Source organism: Astatotilapia calliptera, chromosome 12, assembly GCF_900246225.1.
Source record: "Astatotilapia calliptera chromosome 12, fAstCal1.2, whole genome shotgun sequence".
In the NCBI taxonomy this organism is placed as follows: domain Eukaryota; kingdom Metazoa; phylum Chordata; class Actinopteri; order Cichliformes; family Cichlidae; genus Astatotilapia; species Astatotilapia calliptera.
Genome location: NC_039313.1, coordinates 24,290,418 through 24,308,169, shown reverse-complemented (window position 1 = coordinate 24,308,169; position 17,752 = coordinate 24,290,418). Strand labels below are relative to the sequence as shown.

At 42.6% G+C, this 17,752-nt stretch overlaps 1 protein-coding gene across 2 annotated transcripts; it reads left to right on the top strand.

Annotated features, from left to right (window-relative positions):
• The first annotated feature begins 5,227 nt into the window (after positions 1-5,227).
• zfand5a (zinc finger, AN1-type domain 5a) lies at positions 5,228-10,784 on the top strand. 2 transcript variants are annotated; one of them, XM_026187826.1, is made up of 6 exons: positions 5,228-5,524; positions 8,757-8,918; positions 9,331-9,433; positions 9,545-9,630; positions 10,163-10,291; positions 10,388-10,784. In XM_026187826.1, the coding sequence occupies exons 2-6, from the start codon at positions 8,759-8,761 to the stop codon at positions 10,534-10,536; spliced, it is 627 nt and encodes a 208-aa protein (XP_026043611.1). In that variant the 5' UTR covers positions 5,228-5,524; positions 8,757-8,758; the 3' UTR covers positions 10,537-10,784. The 2 variants fall into 2 exon arrangements, with proteins under 2 accessions (XP_026043611.1, XP_026043610.1); XM_026187825.1 differs by lacking the exon at positions 5,228-5,524 and adding an exon at positions 5,531-5,602.
• The last annotated feature ends 6,968 nt before the right edge of the window (positions 10,785-17,752 follow it).

Here is a 17,752-nt window from a genome sequence, read left to right as displayed (position 1 = left end):
AATAATAGAAATTATACAGAAATATACATAAACTCATACATGTCTAAGAGACTGAGCGAGTGAGCATGAAATGATAGGAGCATGTTGAAGTGCATGCAACGCAGAGTTTATCTGTGCATTTCTGTTGCTCTTTAGTTAAACAGCCAATGTAGATATCAGTGTGCAGGCGTTAGACAGTGATTCATCATTTGATAAAAGACTACTGAGACCTGCAAACTGCCTGCATGTACTGTATGAGTCAAATAGCATTTCTGTAACAGAATATGTCTGTAGCCAAGCCCCCTGTCCCCTAATGCAGGCCAGAGAAAAGCAGCATAGACTTAGAGGAAGGATGTCTAGTGAGGGTTACAGGCACTGTACTGTACTATGCCAAAATAAATATGTGGAGTTTTTGTGTTTGTGCATGTGTGTGTGTGTGTGTGTGGGGGGGGGGGGGGGGGGGTCTACTTTAGAGAAGCATCACCAAAACCAGTTCTTTTCCAGCTGTACTGGGTAATAAACACAAATTCGTAAACACTTTCTGCAGAAAGCCTGCCTGTGTTTCCCTGATAACAACAATCTACCAGTGAACTTTGTATAGCATTTATTTTGCCTGAGTTGCACGACTGTTGACACTAAATGTAAAGCAGCAGGAGGTTTTGGCCCTAAGGGTAAAACTTGGCTGTTTTTGTCAGGGAGAAAGAAGAGAGCTGAGAGGACAGTGCAAGCTAATCCAGGTGTGACTCAGACTATAGACATTTGCCAGGGGGGACTAAAAATGACGTAATCATTGTAAACAGAGACCTGGCATATAAGGATGTCTAAGGCACAATGTTTGATGTGCACTTTCAATAGATTATTTACCCCAAAGACTATCTGGGATGAGTGACTGCACCTGAGCAAAGATTAGACCCATTTATCAATAGTACAGACTGTAGAAAAACAGGCGTCTTTAAGTGTTGCTGTTGGCATTTTGCCAGGATTAATAGCAAGTCTTTACTACTTGCCCATCTAGATGTTTCCCTGTCTTGTGTTTTTTTCCCTCAAGAAATTCCTTCTTCCTGTTTCTGGGTGTTTCTGAGGAGGGGATTTGACTATTTCTCCAACACGGAAATAAATGCTTAAAAAAATACCTTCACACTGCAATATATCAAAAGCAGGCAGAGGGGGAAAGGGGAAAATAAACGGTTTACATGGATGAAGAGAAAGTGAGCTGCTCAAATTTGCACACCATGTTCACGGGCCAGCAACAGATGTGTGTAGGTGTGAGCGAGAGACAAACAGAGAGCATGGTAAGTATGCGTGAGTAAAGCAGCGTCATCGAGCAGGCAAGCAGGCCTTGGCAGACTGTGGGTGTTTTTATGGGTGGGACTTGGCTGCTGCAATTGACAGATTACAGTGGTGGAGGCGTGGCTTGCCCTTGCAGTCAGAGGAGCACGTGGCTAGGCCCGTCTGCACGAGGGAGCAGCAACAAAGACCAGCCAGTCTGGGCCACAGGACATCTGCTGCACACCAACACACACACACGCACACATGCAGGGGTTCACATTTGATCACCACATGCAGACATGTGGTCAGGTCATACATAGAGTGTCTTATATCAGCTGTGAAGGGCAAACCCACACAGAGCCTGTAAATGGAAACTGATTTTTTTTTTTTAAATGCATATGCATCACCTCTTCATTGGCCTTTTACATGAACCATGTGTGCACAAGTCTATACACACACTCCATATTAATCCAACAATTACCCAGATACCCGTGTACAGTGAGGCCTGTGTGTGAAGAGGAAAGAAGGAGGAGGAGGGACTTTAGATAGAGACTGTGGTGGGAAACTTTTGGGGAACTCCTCCCTGCTCACAAATAACAAGAAGCACATTCACGAGAGGTTCAGGGGAGGTGTGCAGTACCAGAACAAGCAACAGACTCAGTGGTCCTTAATTTGAGCCTGTTGTGCTGCTCATTCTTCCCCTTTAATGGTTTGAGTCTCTTTAATTTTCTGTCTGCCTATCTCTTGGAAGCATTCTCTAATTCCAAAGTGCTTCACTGAATGTTTCCTGAACATTTTCAGCAACAGGAATTTTCAGCAAATCTCTCCCTGATCTCCCACCACATCAGATAGACACAGTCTGTTCATGAAAAATGCTTCTCTTTTTTTTACTGTAGACCACACAAACATCTACACACAAACAGTACCACCCCCTTCTTTATGGGGGCTGCGCATGAAGCCGAGCGTAGACAGAGCAGGGTAGGGAGATCAAGTTTAGAACCGATGGTTTTAGTCAGAGCTTATCAAGCCCCACACACAGCTTATGTAAATGGATAAGCTGCCATCTCCACCACTAGCCCCTTTATCGACAGTGTCTCACCACACCGACGCCAGACACAGGCAAGCTGTGCCTCTGTGTGTGTTTGCACATGCATGTGTGTGTGTGTGTTTGTGTTGGGTCGACCAATATCTGCCTAGTAACTACAGACAGACTGCTCCAGATTCACATAAGTAATCCTCACACCCTTACACAAACACACACACGCACAAGAAAACACACAACAAAAGAAAACAAAAGAAATTGTAGGCATCTGTTGCCACGGCAGCATTGTTACTCAGCCCCTCACGTGTATGACATGTTAATGTATAAAAAAGGGACATACTGCTTCAACAAACAGATACAAAAGCCTAGCTATGACAGCGAGGGGGATGGGTAACGATACTCAACACCTCCCACTCTCTCCTCGGCTGCCCCCTCCTCTCACTGAAAACCGTGAACCTTCACATACTGAACAGATATACGTTTCAACACATGCTCCTTCTCGTCTGCTCCCTGCAGGGCTGTGTATTAACACAACACATGCGCACAAAGACCTCAGTGTAATCCCAGTCTTCCATCCACCCTTCTTCATTCACATATGAAAAGCTTTCGGGCTAATGTCAACAGAGGGATAGTGCTACACGCATGTATGTACACACAGAAGACCATTAGCATGAAACTGCAGCGTGGTGGGTTGCCACAAGCACTGTTTTGAGCCTGTGTTGTAATATGTGAGCTGTGAGTTAAACTATAACTGGAATCTTTTTACTGAGGTTTGATTAGAGAAGAAAGACCGGGTTATAAAGGCTATATAGAAGAAGTCATGGTCATCAAAGCTTGTCTTTCTGAAAATCTCAAAAGATAATAAAACTGTGATGCCACGTGATATTAACTTGTACAAAAAACACGCTGTTTTATGATAATGTAAGGAGTCTTCCTTAGGGTTTGTTGGCATGCATGCACTATGTTCCTTTAGTTATGTTGCTTATTGGAGATCAGTTGCTTTATTAACTCTCCAAATCACCCAGTCAAACACAAAGCATTTCAGTCGTTTCATGATTTTTACCTTTCTTCTTTTAAAATACTTTACTCTTAAAATATACCATAAAAATAACGAGTAAATATGCAATCAAGTAAACCTGTCCAAATGGACACAGCACAGGAAGCTAATAAAAGACAAGTAGGTCAGACCACAAGCTGTCCTCTGTTCATCTGTGTATGATGAAACCAGTTTTAGCAGCAATGTTTCCGCATGTGTGTGTGTGTGTGTGTGTGTGTGTGTGTGTGTGTGTGTGTGTGTGTGTGTGTGTGTGTGTGTGTGTGTATAAGAAGGAAAGAGAAGGACTTCCCCTTGAAAAAGTCAGCTGAAGATCAGCAGTCACTTTTGCTTTCACTTAGCTACCACCATTTTTCAGTTTCCATATAAAGCTAGTTTGAACCGGATCAAACACACTGAGAAATCTCAGTGATTTCCAGACTTCTGTAAGCTTCTAGATTTCCACGAATCGACACACAGAGAGATGACAACATCCCCCCGCCCCAAACACAAGCTCACACCACCCGACTTCAACACTTTTTTGTTTTTTTCAGCTCTGACCTGTAGTGCCTGGGGATTTGTGTGATGTTATGCTGACAAGGTGGGAGGGGATATGTAGAGACTTGTTAGACCTTAAGGCACAGTACCCTATGTATGTACTTAATTATGTAGTATGACGCATTTGCAAGTGAGTGGAGAGTACAGGTGTATTTTGTATCATAAAAACAAATCCAGTGGATGTAATGCTCTGGTGGCTGTTGATGTAAAAACAATGGGTTAAGTCAATTAAAGCGACCCCTCAAACTTTGTGTCAACTATTTTGTTTCACTATAAACATTTTTTACCACAAGGAAAGACTTTATTTTAGAAATACTGAGGGCCAAAGTGCCTTTGCTGCCAATTTGACATTTGACAAGCCACCAAAAATAATTTATAAGATGTTTTCTACTTTTAGTAAATTAATTTAACTGGAATATTTAACACAGCTACTTTGGTAATATAGCCTTACCCATAATGGCACAATTTGGACTACTACTTGTATTTGTGCAGAATAAGATATTTTGCTGTTCTAAAAGCTCACTTTGAGTAATGTTTTGTGACTAAAATCTCTTTTCAGTTTCTTTTATAAATTCCCAGAAATCCCACTAAGCTCTTTCAGTGGTCACAGTCCAGTAACTAGCGCCAGCCTTTATTATTTCCTCAAGGCATTATTCTAACAGATGTACACCTTTAAAAAAATTCCAATCTTATGGTGCTGCTCACGTGTTTTTCTTGAAAACTTCCCCAACATCAACACAGGTGCTCGGGTGTTTTTCTCTTATACAGCTATCTTTGTGAAGACTAGTTTGACTCGACAAAATAGTTACAATGTCTGAACATTTTTAACTTCATCCACAATTTGTAAGAGCTGTGCCCTCACTGGGCCTAACAGTATTGATAATGTCAAGGTCACTATTTAGTATCAGTAACTGGGACATTAGCAGTTTGTAGCCAAATGTTGTGAAATGAGTCCGCTTGGCTTGTCTCCTGGAAAACATGTTTACAACCTGTACTTGCTTTGTTCTTCTGACAGAAATAATCATAGGCCATGTGAGTAGCAGGAGGGGCGAGGCTGTCACATTAATAGTGCCATCTCACAGATAAGTGTGTAGAATCTTCTACAAAGAGGCATCACGGATCACGGACCTGCATTCTTCTTGTTTTAATTCACTCATTGTCAGCACCATTATTCATTCATCCTATCATTTAGGTGGATTACTCAATATGGTCGTCCTTGTAGGAGGATGACGAATAGATGTGTAATAACGCAATCACGAAGTGGCGCAAGCGCAGACTGAGTTTCAGCGCCCTCCCTTTCTGGCAGAGCTGTACACAGAGCTCGAGGGCTCCGCGGGTAGCCAATGGGGACACGTTGTTTTACCCGTGACATCACCGCCACTCCTCTGACTAAAGAGGGAAACAAACATCCATACAGAAGGAACGGGAGAGGAAGAGAGAGAGGAAGGAAGGTAGGAGGCCGAGGAAGGGAGACTTAAAACCCCTCGAAACCTGTCTGGCACCGAGGACGACGGCACATAACCGAAGCAAGAAAGAGAAAAGGACCTCACCGGGACCTGAAATCAATCGACATTTTCCAGCTGCCCACACTAACGGCCACTTTTCCCCGTCGTCTCGCGAGAAACTTCATCGATTTTTAGCAGGTGATGATCTTGGATTATTGTTTTTTGGGATTTTTTTCTGAATATGGATGATTTTGGAAGTGAGCTCGGCTTATCGAGGTAATCAGCCAAACGATGGGTGTTTGCAGAGGTGGCGGTCGGTGATGGCGACCTTTAACGGTGGATTGAAAGGTCAGGCGGTGCGTTGCGTGATGGCTGAGTGTGATAAACAAGCTTTTTCCACCCCCCATTTCTTTAGCTTGTTAAAGTTGCCATCACCACCATCTCCTCCTCCTGAGTAGAAATGTCAAAAGCCCTCGAACGTGATTCCGTCTCTTTCAAGGAGATGAAAATAACAAGGGAGGGAGCGAGCTAGTTGGTTGCTGTGCCTATTTTTCTGTTTGTCCCGAGAGCTGGGGGATGGGGCACCAAAGCCAGCTAATTCCTGTCTAGAAATAGAAAATTCATAAGCTGAATAGGCAAGCAGGGCGAGAGAGTTGCTTTCGAAATTGCTACAGAACATTTTCTTGAATATAAGTTCTCGCACGGCTTCGGCCGATGGAGGAAGTAGTTTCAGCTTTGGCTCAGACGAGCTTTGCTCGATGTGTAGAACTATGTGGCATCACCAAGTCTCTTTCTAAGTGCCTTAGTGTGATTATATAACCGTGGTTGTCCGCATAGCTTCGCTTAAATCACGCAGAACACCGCATTTCAGTACAAATAAAGTGATTAAAGCGAACTACAAAACGATGTCTAAACAGGAAGCAGAGAGATTGCAGACAAAGGAAGAAAGAAGAAACAAAGGGAGCCGATACCTCACTGTCTAGACAGTGGGTTTTCAGAAAACATTAGTGCCGTTATCTTCCCGTAGGCTTCTCGTGGTTTGTTTTCAACACTGTCCATTTTTAAAGAGCAAATTTTACAGCATGTGACAAGCCCAAATGTTTTGTTTTTTTTCTTCTCTCCCCTGCCCTTCAGTGTGACTCAGGACTTTTTAAGCCCAGCACGGCCTGAAATATGAGCTTGGCTTGCGCCTGATAAAGAAGCACAGTTTCCCCCTTTTGTTTGCTGGAGATTATCACACGTACGTTTTTTGTTTCCGCAGTAGTTTTTGTTGTCCGCAGAAATCAAATGGCATAGTTTCTAGTCAGACCAGTTTTCACATTTGGTTATAGTGAAGGGTTTGGATCCTTTGTGAAAGGAAGTTGGGTTTATTGGTCGTGACTGATGATCTGCTCTGTGCTGGAAAGCCCCCGACTTCCTTTTGTTTGGGGTATTTTACAATTTCACATCTGTAGTGTTTCATAGGATTGTCTGGAATAATTCACAAGTGCATGTTTTGTTATAGGTAGGGACTGATTGAGGTGAATGTGTAATGACCCTCAGTATGCTTTATGTATCTCTGGAAGATCCCCCTTTGTTTCGAAAAACATGCAAGTCTTTTGAAGTATTCAGCGTGGCCATGTCTTTTTTACCTTATCGCTGTGCTTATAAGGTCTTGGTAAATATTAGGTTACCATGCCTGCTGTTTATCAAACACCTGGACCCATTGTTCCTTTGTGTCATAAAGTTAATGTGTTAACTGCTACGGGCCTCTTTTGTAATATGTTTTTGCATCGTCAGATGTGATTTAGTCGCAATTTAAATCAATACCTTTTCTTTTATTGAAGTGTTTCTGCGTAACGTGGAGCTAAAATCGTCCAGTCTACATCTAGTCAACACGATAAACTGATAAGTCAGTCAGCTTTAAAAGGAAATTACTGATGATCCATATAAAGGGGGTTGAAATGAAAAGCATTTTGAGCTACGCATTAGTTACTAGCTTTTAGCTGAGTCCCCCTGTCTGGTATTTTTCAGCAGTCAGCAGTTGGACACGTGACACAAATGAAAGGGAAAAAAAGGTCTTTGTGGGCTTTTCCAAGGAGACCCTTTATTGACATACTGGTGAAAACATCCAGGTGAAGAGAAACGAGGAAGTGGTAGGAAGACAGGTTTGGGTGGGGGTCTGATAGCTAATGGTGCTTGTTATTTAGGACACCTCGGGTGGACTGACAGGACGTTCTAAACCAACTGCCAGAACATTGAGCTCGCCTGCCCTGTTTGTGTCCGTGACCAGAATATAGACGAGCTTCACACCAACGCAAGCAGCTGCTGTGTTGCACCAGAACAGGGCAAAGGTTGTCCACAGAGGAAATATGAGCCCGTTGCTGTGTGTGGATTTTATATTTTATTTTTATTTATTTTCTGTGTGTGGGGGGCGGGGAGAAGAATCATAGGTGATCGGCTGAGTTGTAAAATGGCCCGGACAGGGCTGGCAGGCACAGCTCTTCTTTCCTATCTAATCCAGGCCTTCCATGTGTATCTGTCCTTTCATGTGGCTGTTTTTGATCAATCACCTCAAAGTCACCGTCTCCCATTACACAACTTCCTGCGCTGTTGCACAAAGACGGGTAGCAAACGTCACAGGACTACTTGTTTTGCCAAGTTACGCACATGCACGCTCATTTTCTGGGCGTATGCGTGGTGAGAAATGACTAGGGAGGTTTTGAAATGCCTTGTAAGGCAAGAGCCAAGGGTAGGGAGGGGAACACTTTGTGAAACAGCTGACCTACTTTGTTTATCGCTTATAGCCTTGTGCCATTTAGCAAAAACAGAATCTTATTTAATCTGAAGTGTTTCGTGTGTTCTTTTGCGATCATGATACCGCGAGTGAGTCAGAGCTTTTGTTTTTAATTAGATGGAGGAAGTAAGGGCCTGAATTTGGTATGAGGAAGAAGAACAGCTGACACTAAAGCCTACAAAAAGCAGAGGATGGGGGGGATAATGGGAATACCTCTCAGTTTTTCTCAGAACCACCAAAAGAGCCGGCAGGAGGGAAGAGGTGACACTGCAGTGAACAAAGCTGTAGAACAGAGCACATACGAGCCTTTGCCAAAGGTGTTGAACAGAGAACAGTGAGTGTTGTTTGTTCTGTGGGATTCCTGCGGAGACACATTCATTACTGTATTCAGGCTAAAGGGCAAGTCAAAACAGAAAGCTGAATTTACATAAAATGACAGCCGTGTTATCAGTCAGCTATGTTGATACTGCAACCAGTTTCTCTGGAACCAGACTAACAGGAAGAGCGGTAGGGGTGGAAATGCGTCCAGGAAAACATTTCAGTTCTTTTTTTTTTTTTTCTTTCTTCCATGCACGTGTCAGATCGAGGTGTTGGTGTTGCAAACTGCACGTCGGTCTAAGAAGCATTCTCACTCTGTCTCCCTCGTTCTTTCAGCAATGGCTCAAGAGACGAACCAGAGTCCAGTGCCCATGCTTTGTGCCACAGGTTGCGGTTTCTATGGCAACCCAAGAACCAATGGTATGTGCTCCGTATGCTACAAGGAACACCTGACACGGCAGCAGAGCAGCGACCGCATGAGCCCCCTCGGCCCAATGGGTAAGACCGCACACACAGATTTGATTTGTCTTCTCCTTCAGAGTTACTGCAGCTCAGACTGATTACATCAGTTTCTATGTAAACAAATACATGAACTTTAATCAGTATATTTAAAGCTTTTACTCCACTGTGGATAATAACAGACAGGGTCAGGGTGATGGGGTGCTCCTTTAAGCACTTCTGTGATCCAACATTAAAGTTTTTCTTGATGCAAAACACTATCAGTACTTTGAAACAAGGAACAAGGGAGAATATGTCCCAAAAGAGAAGTGACGTTGAATACATTTTTAGATAGGCCTGAAACTGCTGAAAACAGTTTCTATTATTCAGCTCACTTGTTGGCATGCAAACCCACATCACTTGGATTATATTTATTTGGATTTTTAAATTTATTATCATTGTCATCATACAGGCTCAACTGCTAGTCCTACCTCAGAGGCTTCTGCCATCCAGAGACTAGAAGCCAGTCTAGCAAAGGTTGATGCCTCCCCTGCCCCTTCACCAGACATGTCTAGGTCAGTATCCGCTGCCATTAGCTCTCGTGATGTTTGCTGGTTACTTTTCTTGAAATTGAATGAGCAATGTGATGACTGACTCACCTCGCTCCCCGCTGGTTAAACCTGCAGAACCATTCAAGGATCTCTTCCTGTGACTCAGCAAATGACCGAGATGAGCATCTCCAGAGAGGACAAACCTGAACCCCTAGAGCCTGGTAAAAACATGCTTTCATTCCTATTGGTTGCTGGCAACATTGCAGGCATTTTACACATACCTAGTTGACAGCTTAAAAACACACTTCTCGAGGCAAACACTGCTACATAGTTCTTTCTGTAGCCTCAGTTTTATTTTTGATGCTTCGCTGCATACCTTAAGCTCCGCTGTTGGTTTTCACTTACAGCCTCCAAGAAAGAGAGAGTGTCTAAAAATAAACCTGTTTAAAAATACCTCCACTCTCAGGACACTCAGATTTAACGTTGCCTGCCAGAGGCTTGCTCAGAATAGTGTATTCTTTGCTGCCAAGAACAAGAGGGGCAATTTAGAGATAAGGAAAATACTAATTACTATTATCTTGGACAACAATGCAACATTTTAGAGGCCACTGGCTTTCATTGTCTTGTAAAAGTATGACAAACAGCCTTGTTTGCTGCTCTGGGAATTAAAGGGATAATGACACATTAAAGGCTTCCGTGACTTATGACTTTTTTTTTTTTTTTTTCCCTCCCGTTGTCTTTCTTTCTGCGTAGTTGTAAGCCAGCCTGCTGCTTCTAGCCCTACTCCTGTAGCCTCTTCTAGCAGTGAGGAAAGTAAGAGTGACACCCCCAAACCTAAAAAGAACAGGTGCTTCATGTGCCGCAAGAGAGTGGGCCTCACAGGTGAGTGAGCAGGTCGCAGTTCAGCATGAATTTCTGTCAGTGCACTTGTGAAACGCTCCCATTCCAGCTTTTAACCCTTGATTTTTGCGCCTCCAGGTTTCGACTGTCGCTGTGGCAACCTGTTCTGCGGCATCCACCGGTACTCTGACAAGCACAACTGTCCCTATGATTACAAGGCCGAGGCTGCCGCCAAGATCCGCAAAGAGAACCCCGTGGTGGTGGCTGACAAGATCCAGAGAATATAATAGATGAGACAGAGCAGCAGTGGCAGCAACAATGAAACACCATTGACAAAAGACTGGAGTATGAGTGCGAACCTTTGAAATGAGCATAAATGAGAATGGAACAGACTTGATTTACAAAATTACAACCTCAAGAAGATCATGGAGAGGAAAAAAAGAAAAACGTAAAAGATCCTGTCTGAGGAAGATGCATGAATGATCACTTTTCTCCCTCTTTTTTTTTTTTTTTTGATTAACTCATTAGTTTTTATCCTGTTTTCTGTGGTGTGGTTTTTTGTTTTGTTTTTCTCGTTTTTTGCCGCCGTTCAGTCCGACGTTTTGTTTTGTTTTTTCTAAGAATATGTATTGTCTTACTAAGAGCAGACCAGGCTACATGTCCAGGATAAGCTGTGCTCCTCTCACCCATACCAGGCGCCATTATTGTGCCAAACCGTAGACGGCCATTTAACACGCGCCGCCACGTGTCAAGACACTGGCTGGTCTCTCAAAAGCATTCAGACTACACAGAAACAGTCCATACAAGTTGTGTCCCTCAACCTTTGAACTTCTCGCTCTGTGCTCCGTCGGCGCTGGAGTCGGTCAGCGTCTCCTGCCTCGCACGAGGAGGGGGGGATTTGTTGCGATGTCTTTTCCTAGCTTTACCTACCTCACGGCTGCCGCGTTAAGCTACGTTGTCTTCCCTTTTACTTTTTTCGTCAGCTTCGACCCCATCAGAGCAGTTGATCATCGTGACAGTCGGCGTCGGTGAATTCCCCTAACCCCTCCAATCGGCACACCTTGCTTTCACTTTGATGGGTTTTGATTGAGGCTGTTTGGAGGTATCATGCTAGACGGGGACACACAAATTACTCGCTGAAGGAGTTCCACCAACTGTTGCCGGACTGTGTGTGTGTGTGTGTTTGTGTGTATGTGTGTGTGAGCCGACGTGTGGCCTGAGGGGAAGGATGGCACCCTTCCCCCATGGGTCTGGTAGGGTCAATGTAGGCGTCAATATTGTAGGGGCATGAATGAATGGGATAAATGCATGAGTCACTCTTCATCTGTGTTTAGTGTTTCACAAATATCATTCAACTTAGGGTTTCAGATGTTTTATTTGCTGAAAGACAATTATCTGTTATGTTTTATTAGCTTATTTTTCTCTTCCATTGTACTGATGTTAGCACATGTATTCAGTGCATTGATGGAGTTAGGGTATGTGAACCATGATTTCTTTTTTTTAAATGCGCTAACAAAACATTCGTGTGAGCACAGTGTGTGTGTGTTGGGCTGTGTGCATGTGTTCTGTCCTCACCTCTTCCTTATCCCTTTTGACTGTAGAGCTACCCAGTTTATCAGCACATGTTTACAGAACTACAGGAGCATGCCAGAGCTAGATTTATGAAAAATAATAGATACCAAGATTAGATGTAACTTCTCATCTGTCTAACAGCTATTGGTCTCTGTGTCTCTGCTATAGAGCACTGTAAGGGGGAAAAAAGGGAGGGGAAAAAAGTGTGCGTGTGTTTTTGTGTGAGTGCACGTGCACATACCTGTGCGACAGTGTGTTTTCATGGCTGCCTGACACATTGAAACCGATGTATGTTTGTGACTTGTTTCTCCCCCGTATGGATGTGTTTTTTGTTTTGTTTTTTCATTTAAAGTTAACTGTATGTATCCGTTTGAGTTTTTCCTTTCTGATTCTTAGTTATATGCAAATTTGTACAAAAAAGAAAAAACAAAACTGTGTTGATATTTATGTATTACATATAATCTTGCTATCCAGCATTACAACAGAATAGTATCATGTAAATAAAACTGTACAGAGAGACATTACAAAAGGCTGAGTGTGTGCTGATTCAGTGTCCCATTTTGCTTATTGTTTTTGGGGGGTTTTTTTATTGCCGGTTTGATTAAACGTTAAGATAGAAAATGTGGCCAAAACAAGCAGGTTTTGGATGACTGTGCACAGGACAACTTGACTGAACGTGGCTGGATTATTTTCAGTCAGGACAAGACTAGAGTAGGAGCACCATTTCCCCCGTCATTAATTCCTAAACCGGGCTAACCTGACCTCAGGCCGAGGTCTGGGTCACACAGGAAGTATTAATCCCCAGATTGCGGAACACCGTGTAGGTAGGATGCTTATGAGCGTGTTTCAGGGACACTTCTCACACTCCTGTTTGGAGCCCCAGGGCGAAGGCAGTTCGCAGATGGCGTTAACGGGAGCAGCTGCTCAGACAGCTGAGGTGTCCTCATGTGGTGTTGCTGTGACAGAGGACCACAAAGATCACATTGTCTGGACACACAGCTAAAATGCGATGGATTTCCAACCTGAATCTTATGCCAGTGACAAAGCATTATTAATCACTGACCACATCTTCTGAACCCGATATGACAGAAGAGTGAGTACACCATGTAACTGATGCAGTGGAATCACACTACATTGCTAACGGTCTCTTTCCACTATCACACAGACTTAACCTATAATTTGTTTCACTGATGGATGCAGAACCTTATCTGTGTCATCCTCTCCCTATTTGTCTGTCATTGGGTGTGACCGAGGCCTCGGTGGCCTCAGAGACTCCGTCTAGTGGAAAGTGACAGATGCTGTAGCCAGATGTGCAAAGGCGATGGAAGTTATATGGGGCCACAAACAGGAACATACAGTACTCTCCTCTTTAAAGACAACAATCCAACCTTATAGAGCACTTTAAAAACAACATGGTTGACCAAAGTACTTTCCGGGAAAAAAACAACAGTGAAACTTAGGTTAAGTTCATCTTATTCCTTTTCTTTTCACACACTTTCTACATTAAATCCTGACTGATTCTTGCAGCTCATAGTTGGGTCAAGATAACCTACATTAAACATGCACTCACTATCCGTTTTACATCCATCCACAGCAAAATGATATACATATATTGGGAACTTAGGAGTTTGAGGGGACTATGATAGAGTTGTCTGACAAGTCAGTGTCCCGGAGAAAGACAACTGCTCTCAGTGCTGCCACCTGGATGTGAGAGCTGTATAAGTGCAACCCACTTACCACACATTTTCAAAGCACTTGTGTATCCAATATGAATCACACAGCATCATTACATCATACCAAAACACATGTTTATGACTAACATGTACATAACAGTTGAATAAATGCCTTTATCGACAAATGAGTCAAGTGCTTCAGGGAAAAGTAGTGAAATAAGCAAAAAAAAGAGAGAGAGGGAATCTTTTGAAAACCAGCATATCTTTTCATCAAAAACTCAACAGTGTGTTTAAAAAAATTGTATTAGGGCACTAAAAGCTTTACAAATATGTGGCTGTACAGTTAAAATGTATGTATGTCATTTTAGAAGAATATTGGTGGTTGATGGAAAGAAATGTTATGTGGGATGATAACAACCTCAGAGGTACCTGAAAATCCAACCTGGACAGCTCTTCATTAATCATTGTCATACCTACACAGAATTGTAATTTTTTTTATATTTTGAAATATTACATTTTGGATGTTGTAGCTCACAGACTGTGGCCCACGCCGCTAATCATAGAGTTCACAGTGCAGCTGTACTTGTAATTATATTGTCCACAATGAGGCTCATCTTTCTCATTTAGCAATTTTAATTTAGATCAAAATGACAGTCAAAGACTAACAGATGAGTTCCTGAAGATCAGTTCTTGTACATGCTTCTTTTTGCACTTCATAAATCTGACGTTTATTTACACCAAGAAAACGTTTTGGATCTTGACCTCACACTGTTGAAGGTGCTGAACAATTACTCTTTAGAGTGGAGTGAACCGAAAGGACATCCACACTTTAACTCCACTCTTTACAGTGGACTCTCCTGTGTGGGGCTCAAAGCTTTATCTTGCATCAGCTCGTCATGCAGCTTAGAAGATAATGTACATGGGGGAAATAATTATTTGATCCTCACTTGAAATTGTAAGTTTGCTCATATGAACAGTCTCTAATTTTTATTGTAGCTCCGTTTTCAATTTTTTTAGATGAGAAGTATAGACACAAATCCCAAATCAAACATGGACTTACCCATTGTGAAATTGTTCACAAACTTGCTCTCTGATGGATGCATAAGGGGCAAGTCAGGGTTCAGTATCTTGCCCAAGGATGCTTTGACATGCAGACTGGAGGAGCCAGGGAATCGATCCTGCAGTTGACCTGCTCTAATTCCTGAACCACAGCCACCCTCACCTGCCCCCTATTTGTGGAGCTACCCGCTAACACACAGGACTAGAGATGTCCCAATCCTGGATCTATAATGTATGTAATCTATAATGTTTAAAGAAACATTTTAGTGAAAGCAAAGACTGATATGAATCACATTTTTTTAATAATTTCTTTTTCCCTATTTTGTGCCAGGGATACAAAGAAGTTTTCATTTAATAAAACTGCCTGGTCTATTTAAAAGTCTGTCGGTTCCTTGTCACGCTGTCACTGAACACTTAGCCACTGCCAAACTGATGTGACCAAACAAATAAACATCAGCCAGTGCCACAGGAAAGTGTCTCATCTGCAGATTGGTCTACAGCTAAGTTTGGCTGGTATAGTGATTCCACAGATAACTTTATGCAGAGATTCAGCATGAAAAGGGAGTGCAGAATTATTAGGCAAGCTGTAGTTTTGAGGAATAATGTTATTATTGAACAACAACCATGTTCTCAATGAACCCAAAAAACTTAGTAATATCAAAGCTGAATGTTTTTGGAAATAGTTTTTAGTTTTAGCTATTTTAGGGGGATATCTGTGTGTGTAGGTGACTATTACTGTGCATAATTATTAGGCAACTTAACAAAAAACAAATATATACCCATTTCAATTATTTATTTTTACCAGTGAAACCAATATAACATCTCCACATTCACAAATATACATTTCTGACATTCAAAAACAAAACAAAAACAAATCAGCGACCAATATAGCCACCTTTCTTTGCAAGGACACTCAAAAGCCTGCCATCCATGGATTCTGTCAGTGTTTGGATCTGTTCACCATCAACATTGCGTGCAGCAGCAACCACAGCCTCCCAGACACTGTTCAGAGAGGTGTACTGTTTTCCCTCCTTGTAAATCTCACATTTGATGATGGACCACAGGTTCTCAATGGGGTCCAGATCAGGTGAACAAGGTGGCCATGTCATTAGTTTTTCTTCTTTTATACCCTTTCTTGCCAGCCACGCTGTGGAGTACTTGGACGCGTGTGATGGAGCATTGTCCTGCATGAAAATCATGTTTTTCTTGAAGGATGCAGACTTCTTCCTGTACCACTGCTTGAAGAAGGTGTCTTCCAGAAACTGGCAGTAGGACTGGGAGTTGAGCTTGACTTCATCCTCAACCCGAAAAGGCCCCACAAGCTCATCTTTGATGATACCAGCCCAAACCAGTACTCCACTTGCTGGCGTCTGAGTCGGACTGGAGCTCTCTGCCCTTTACCAATCCAGCCACGGGCCCATCCATCTGGCCCATCAAGACTCACTCTCATTTCATCAGTCCATAAAACCTTAGAAAAATCAGTCTTGAGATATTTCTTGGCCCAGTCTTGACGTTTCAGCTTGTGTGTCTTGTTCAGTGGTGGTCGTCTTTCAGCCTTTCTTACCTTGGCCATGTCTCTGAGTATTGCACACCTTGTGCTTTTGGGCACTCCAGTGATGTTGCAGCTCTGAAATATGACCAAACTGGTGGCAAGTGGCATCTTGGCAGCTGCACGCTTGACTTTTCTCAGTTCATGGGCAGTTATTTTGCGCCTTGGTTTTTCCACACGCTTCTTGTGACCCTGTAGACTATTTTGAATGAAACGCTTGATTGTTCGATGATCACGCTTCAGAAGCTTTGCAATTTTGAGACTGCTGCATCCCTCTGCAAGATATCTCACTATTTTTGACTTTTCTGAGCCTGTCAAGTCCTTCTTTTGACCCATTTTGCCAAAGGAAAGGACGTTGCCTAATAATTATGCACACCTGATATAGGGTGTTGATGTCATTAGACCACACCCCTTCTCATTACAGAGATGCACATCACCTAATATGCTTAATTGGTAGTAGGCTTTCGAGCCAATACAGCTTGGAGTAAGACAACATGCATGAAGAGGATGATGTAGACAAAATACTCATTTGCCTAATAATTCTGCACTCCCTGTACAGTAGTATGGTATTTATCAATGGGCTATCACATTAAGTAGTACTATACTGTGCAAGTGGTGGTACAGATGTCTACTATGGTAAATCAGTATCTGATACACAATAGCAGTAATAATAATAATAATTACTAGTAGTTTTAGTAGTGATAGTGAGAAGGACATTATTTTAGTAGTATTAACACTACATGACTCTTATGAAATGATTCCAGTTTTACAGGATGTAAGCATGATAGACAATATAATGAAGTTAGCGCAAAAAGTGTGTTTGTCTCTTTGTTGTTAAAATGAGTCTTAGCAATAAGTCTTATATCAATAGAAGGCCTGTTTATTTCTCCTTAAATGGTGTCACATTTGCAAGGAAAATGTATTTGTGGGTTGAGGATCAGAGTTGAGCATGTGGGTTCCACCCATGAAAAACTTGCCAAATCATCTCCGCCAGTGCCAAACAATGTACTCTGTTGTGGGATGGTGTCTCATTCTTCAACCAGCATTTGTTGCAAGTTAGGCATTTGTGGTTGTGTTGGTCATTTTGGCATGAAGAGAGCACCCAAAGCTGATCCCACAAGTGTTCAATGGGGCTGATCTCAGGACTGCAGGCAGGCCATTCCATCCTTTCCACTCCCAAATTCTCGAGGCAATCTCTGATAATGGCAAGGGTTGTCATCTTGGAGTTTGATCCCAGACTGTGGAGATATACTGGTTACGTAATCTCATCTTAATATCTCTATGATGATTGCCTTTATGATGATAGGTCTGTTACGCTATCCTGCAGAAATGAGCATAGCAGTCACTTTAAATCTATGAAGTGGCACTGGCAGAATCTGGACTCATCGCTGAACAGAACATTCCTGCACGTGTCGCTGACATCAGCGCAAACAGGCCTAATGGTGAAGGGCAGTCATGGGATCCTCCCGGCAGCACTATGAGACCAGAGATTGCCTGTCTTCTGATTTTCTGAGTAAAGTGCTGTCGGCCATATTCTCCTGCAAACCATGACGGCAAATCTAAAGAATAGCGCCAACAGTTCCTAAGTGCTACAACAAAATTGTCTTGTGCCGTCGTCTTCTTCAGATGCCCACTTCTTTGCCTGTTTCT

Coding starts and splice junctions, on each gene's coding strand:
- zfand5a (XM_026187825.1), top strand. CDS start 5,572: ATGATTTTGGAAGTGAGCTCGGCTTATCGAG. Junction 5,603..8,756: donor AGTGAGCTCGGCTTATCGAG/GTAATCAGCCAA, acceptor TCGTTCTTTCAG/CAATGGCTCAAGAGACGAAC. Junction 10,292..10,387: donor CAAGAGAGTGGGCCTCACAG/GTGAGTGAGCAG, acceptor TTGCGCCTCCAG/GTTTCGACTGTCGCTGTGGC.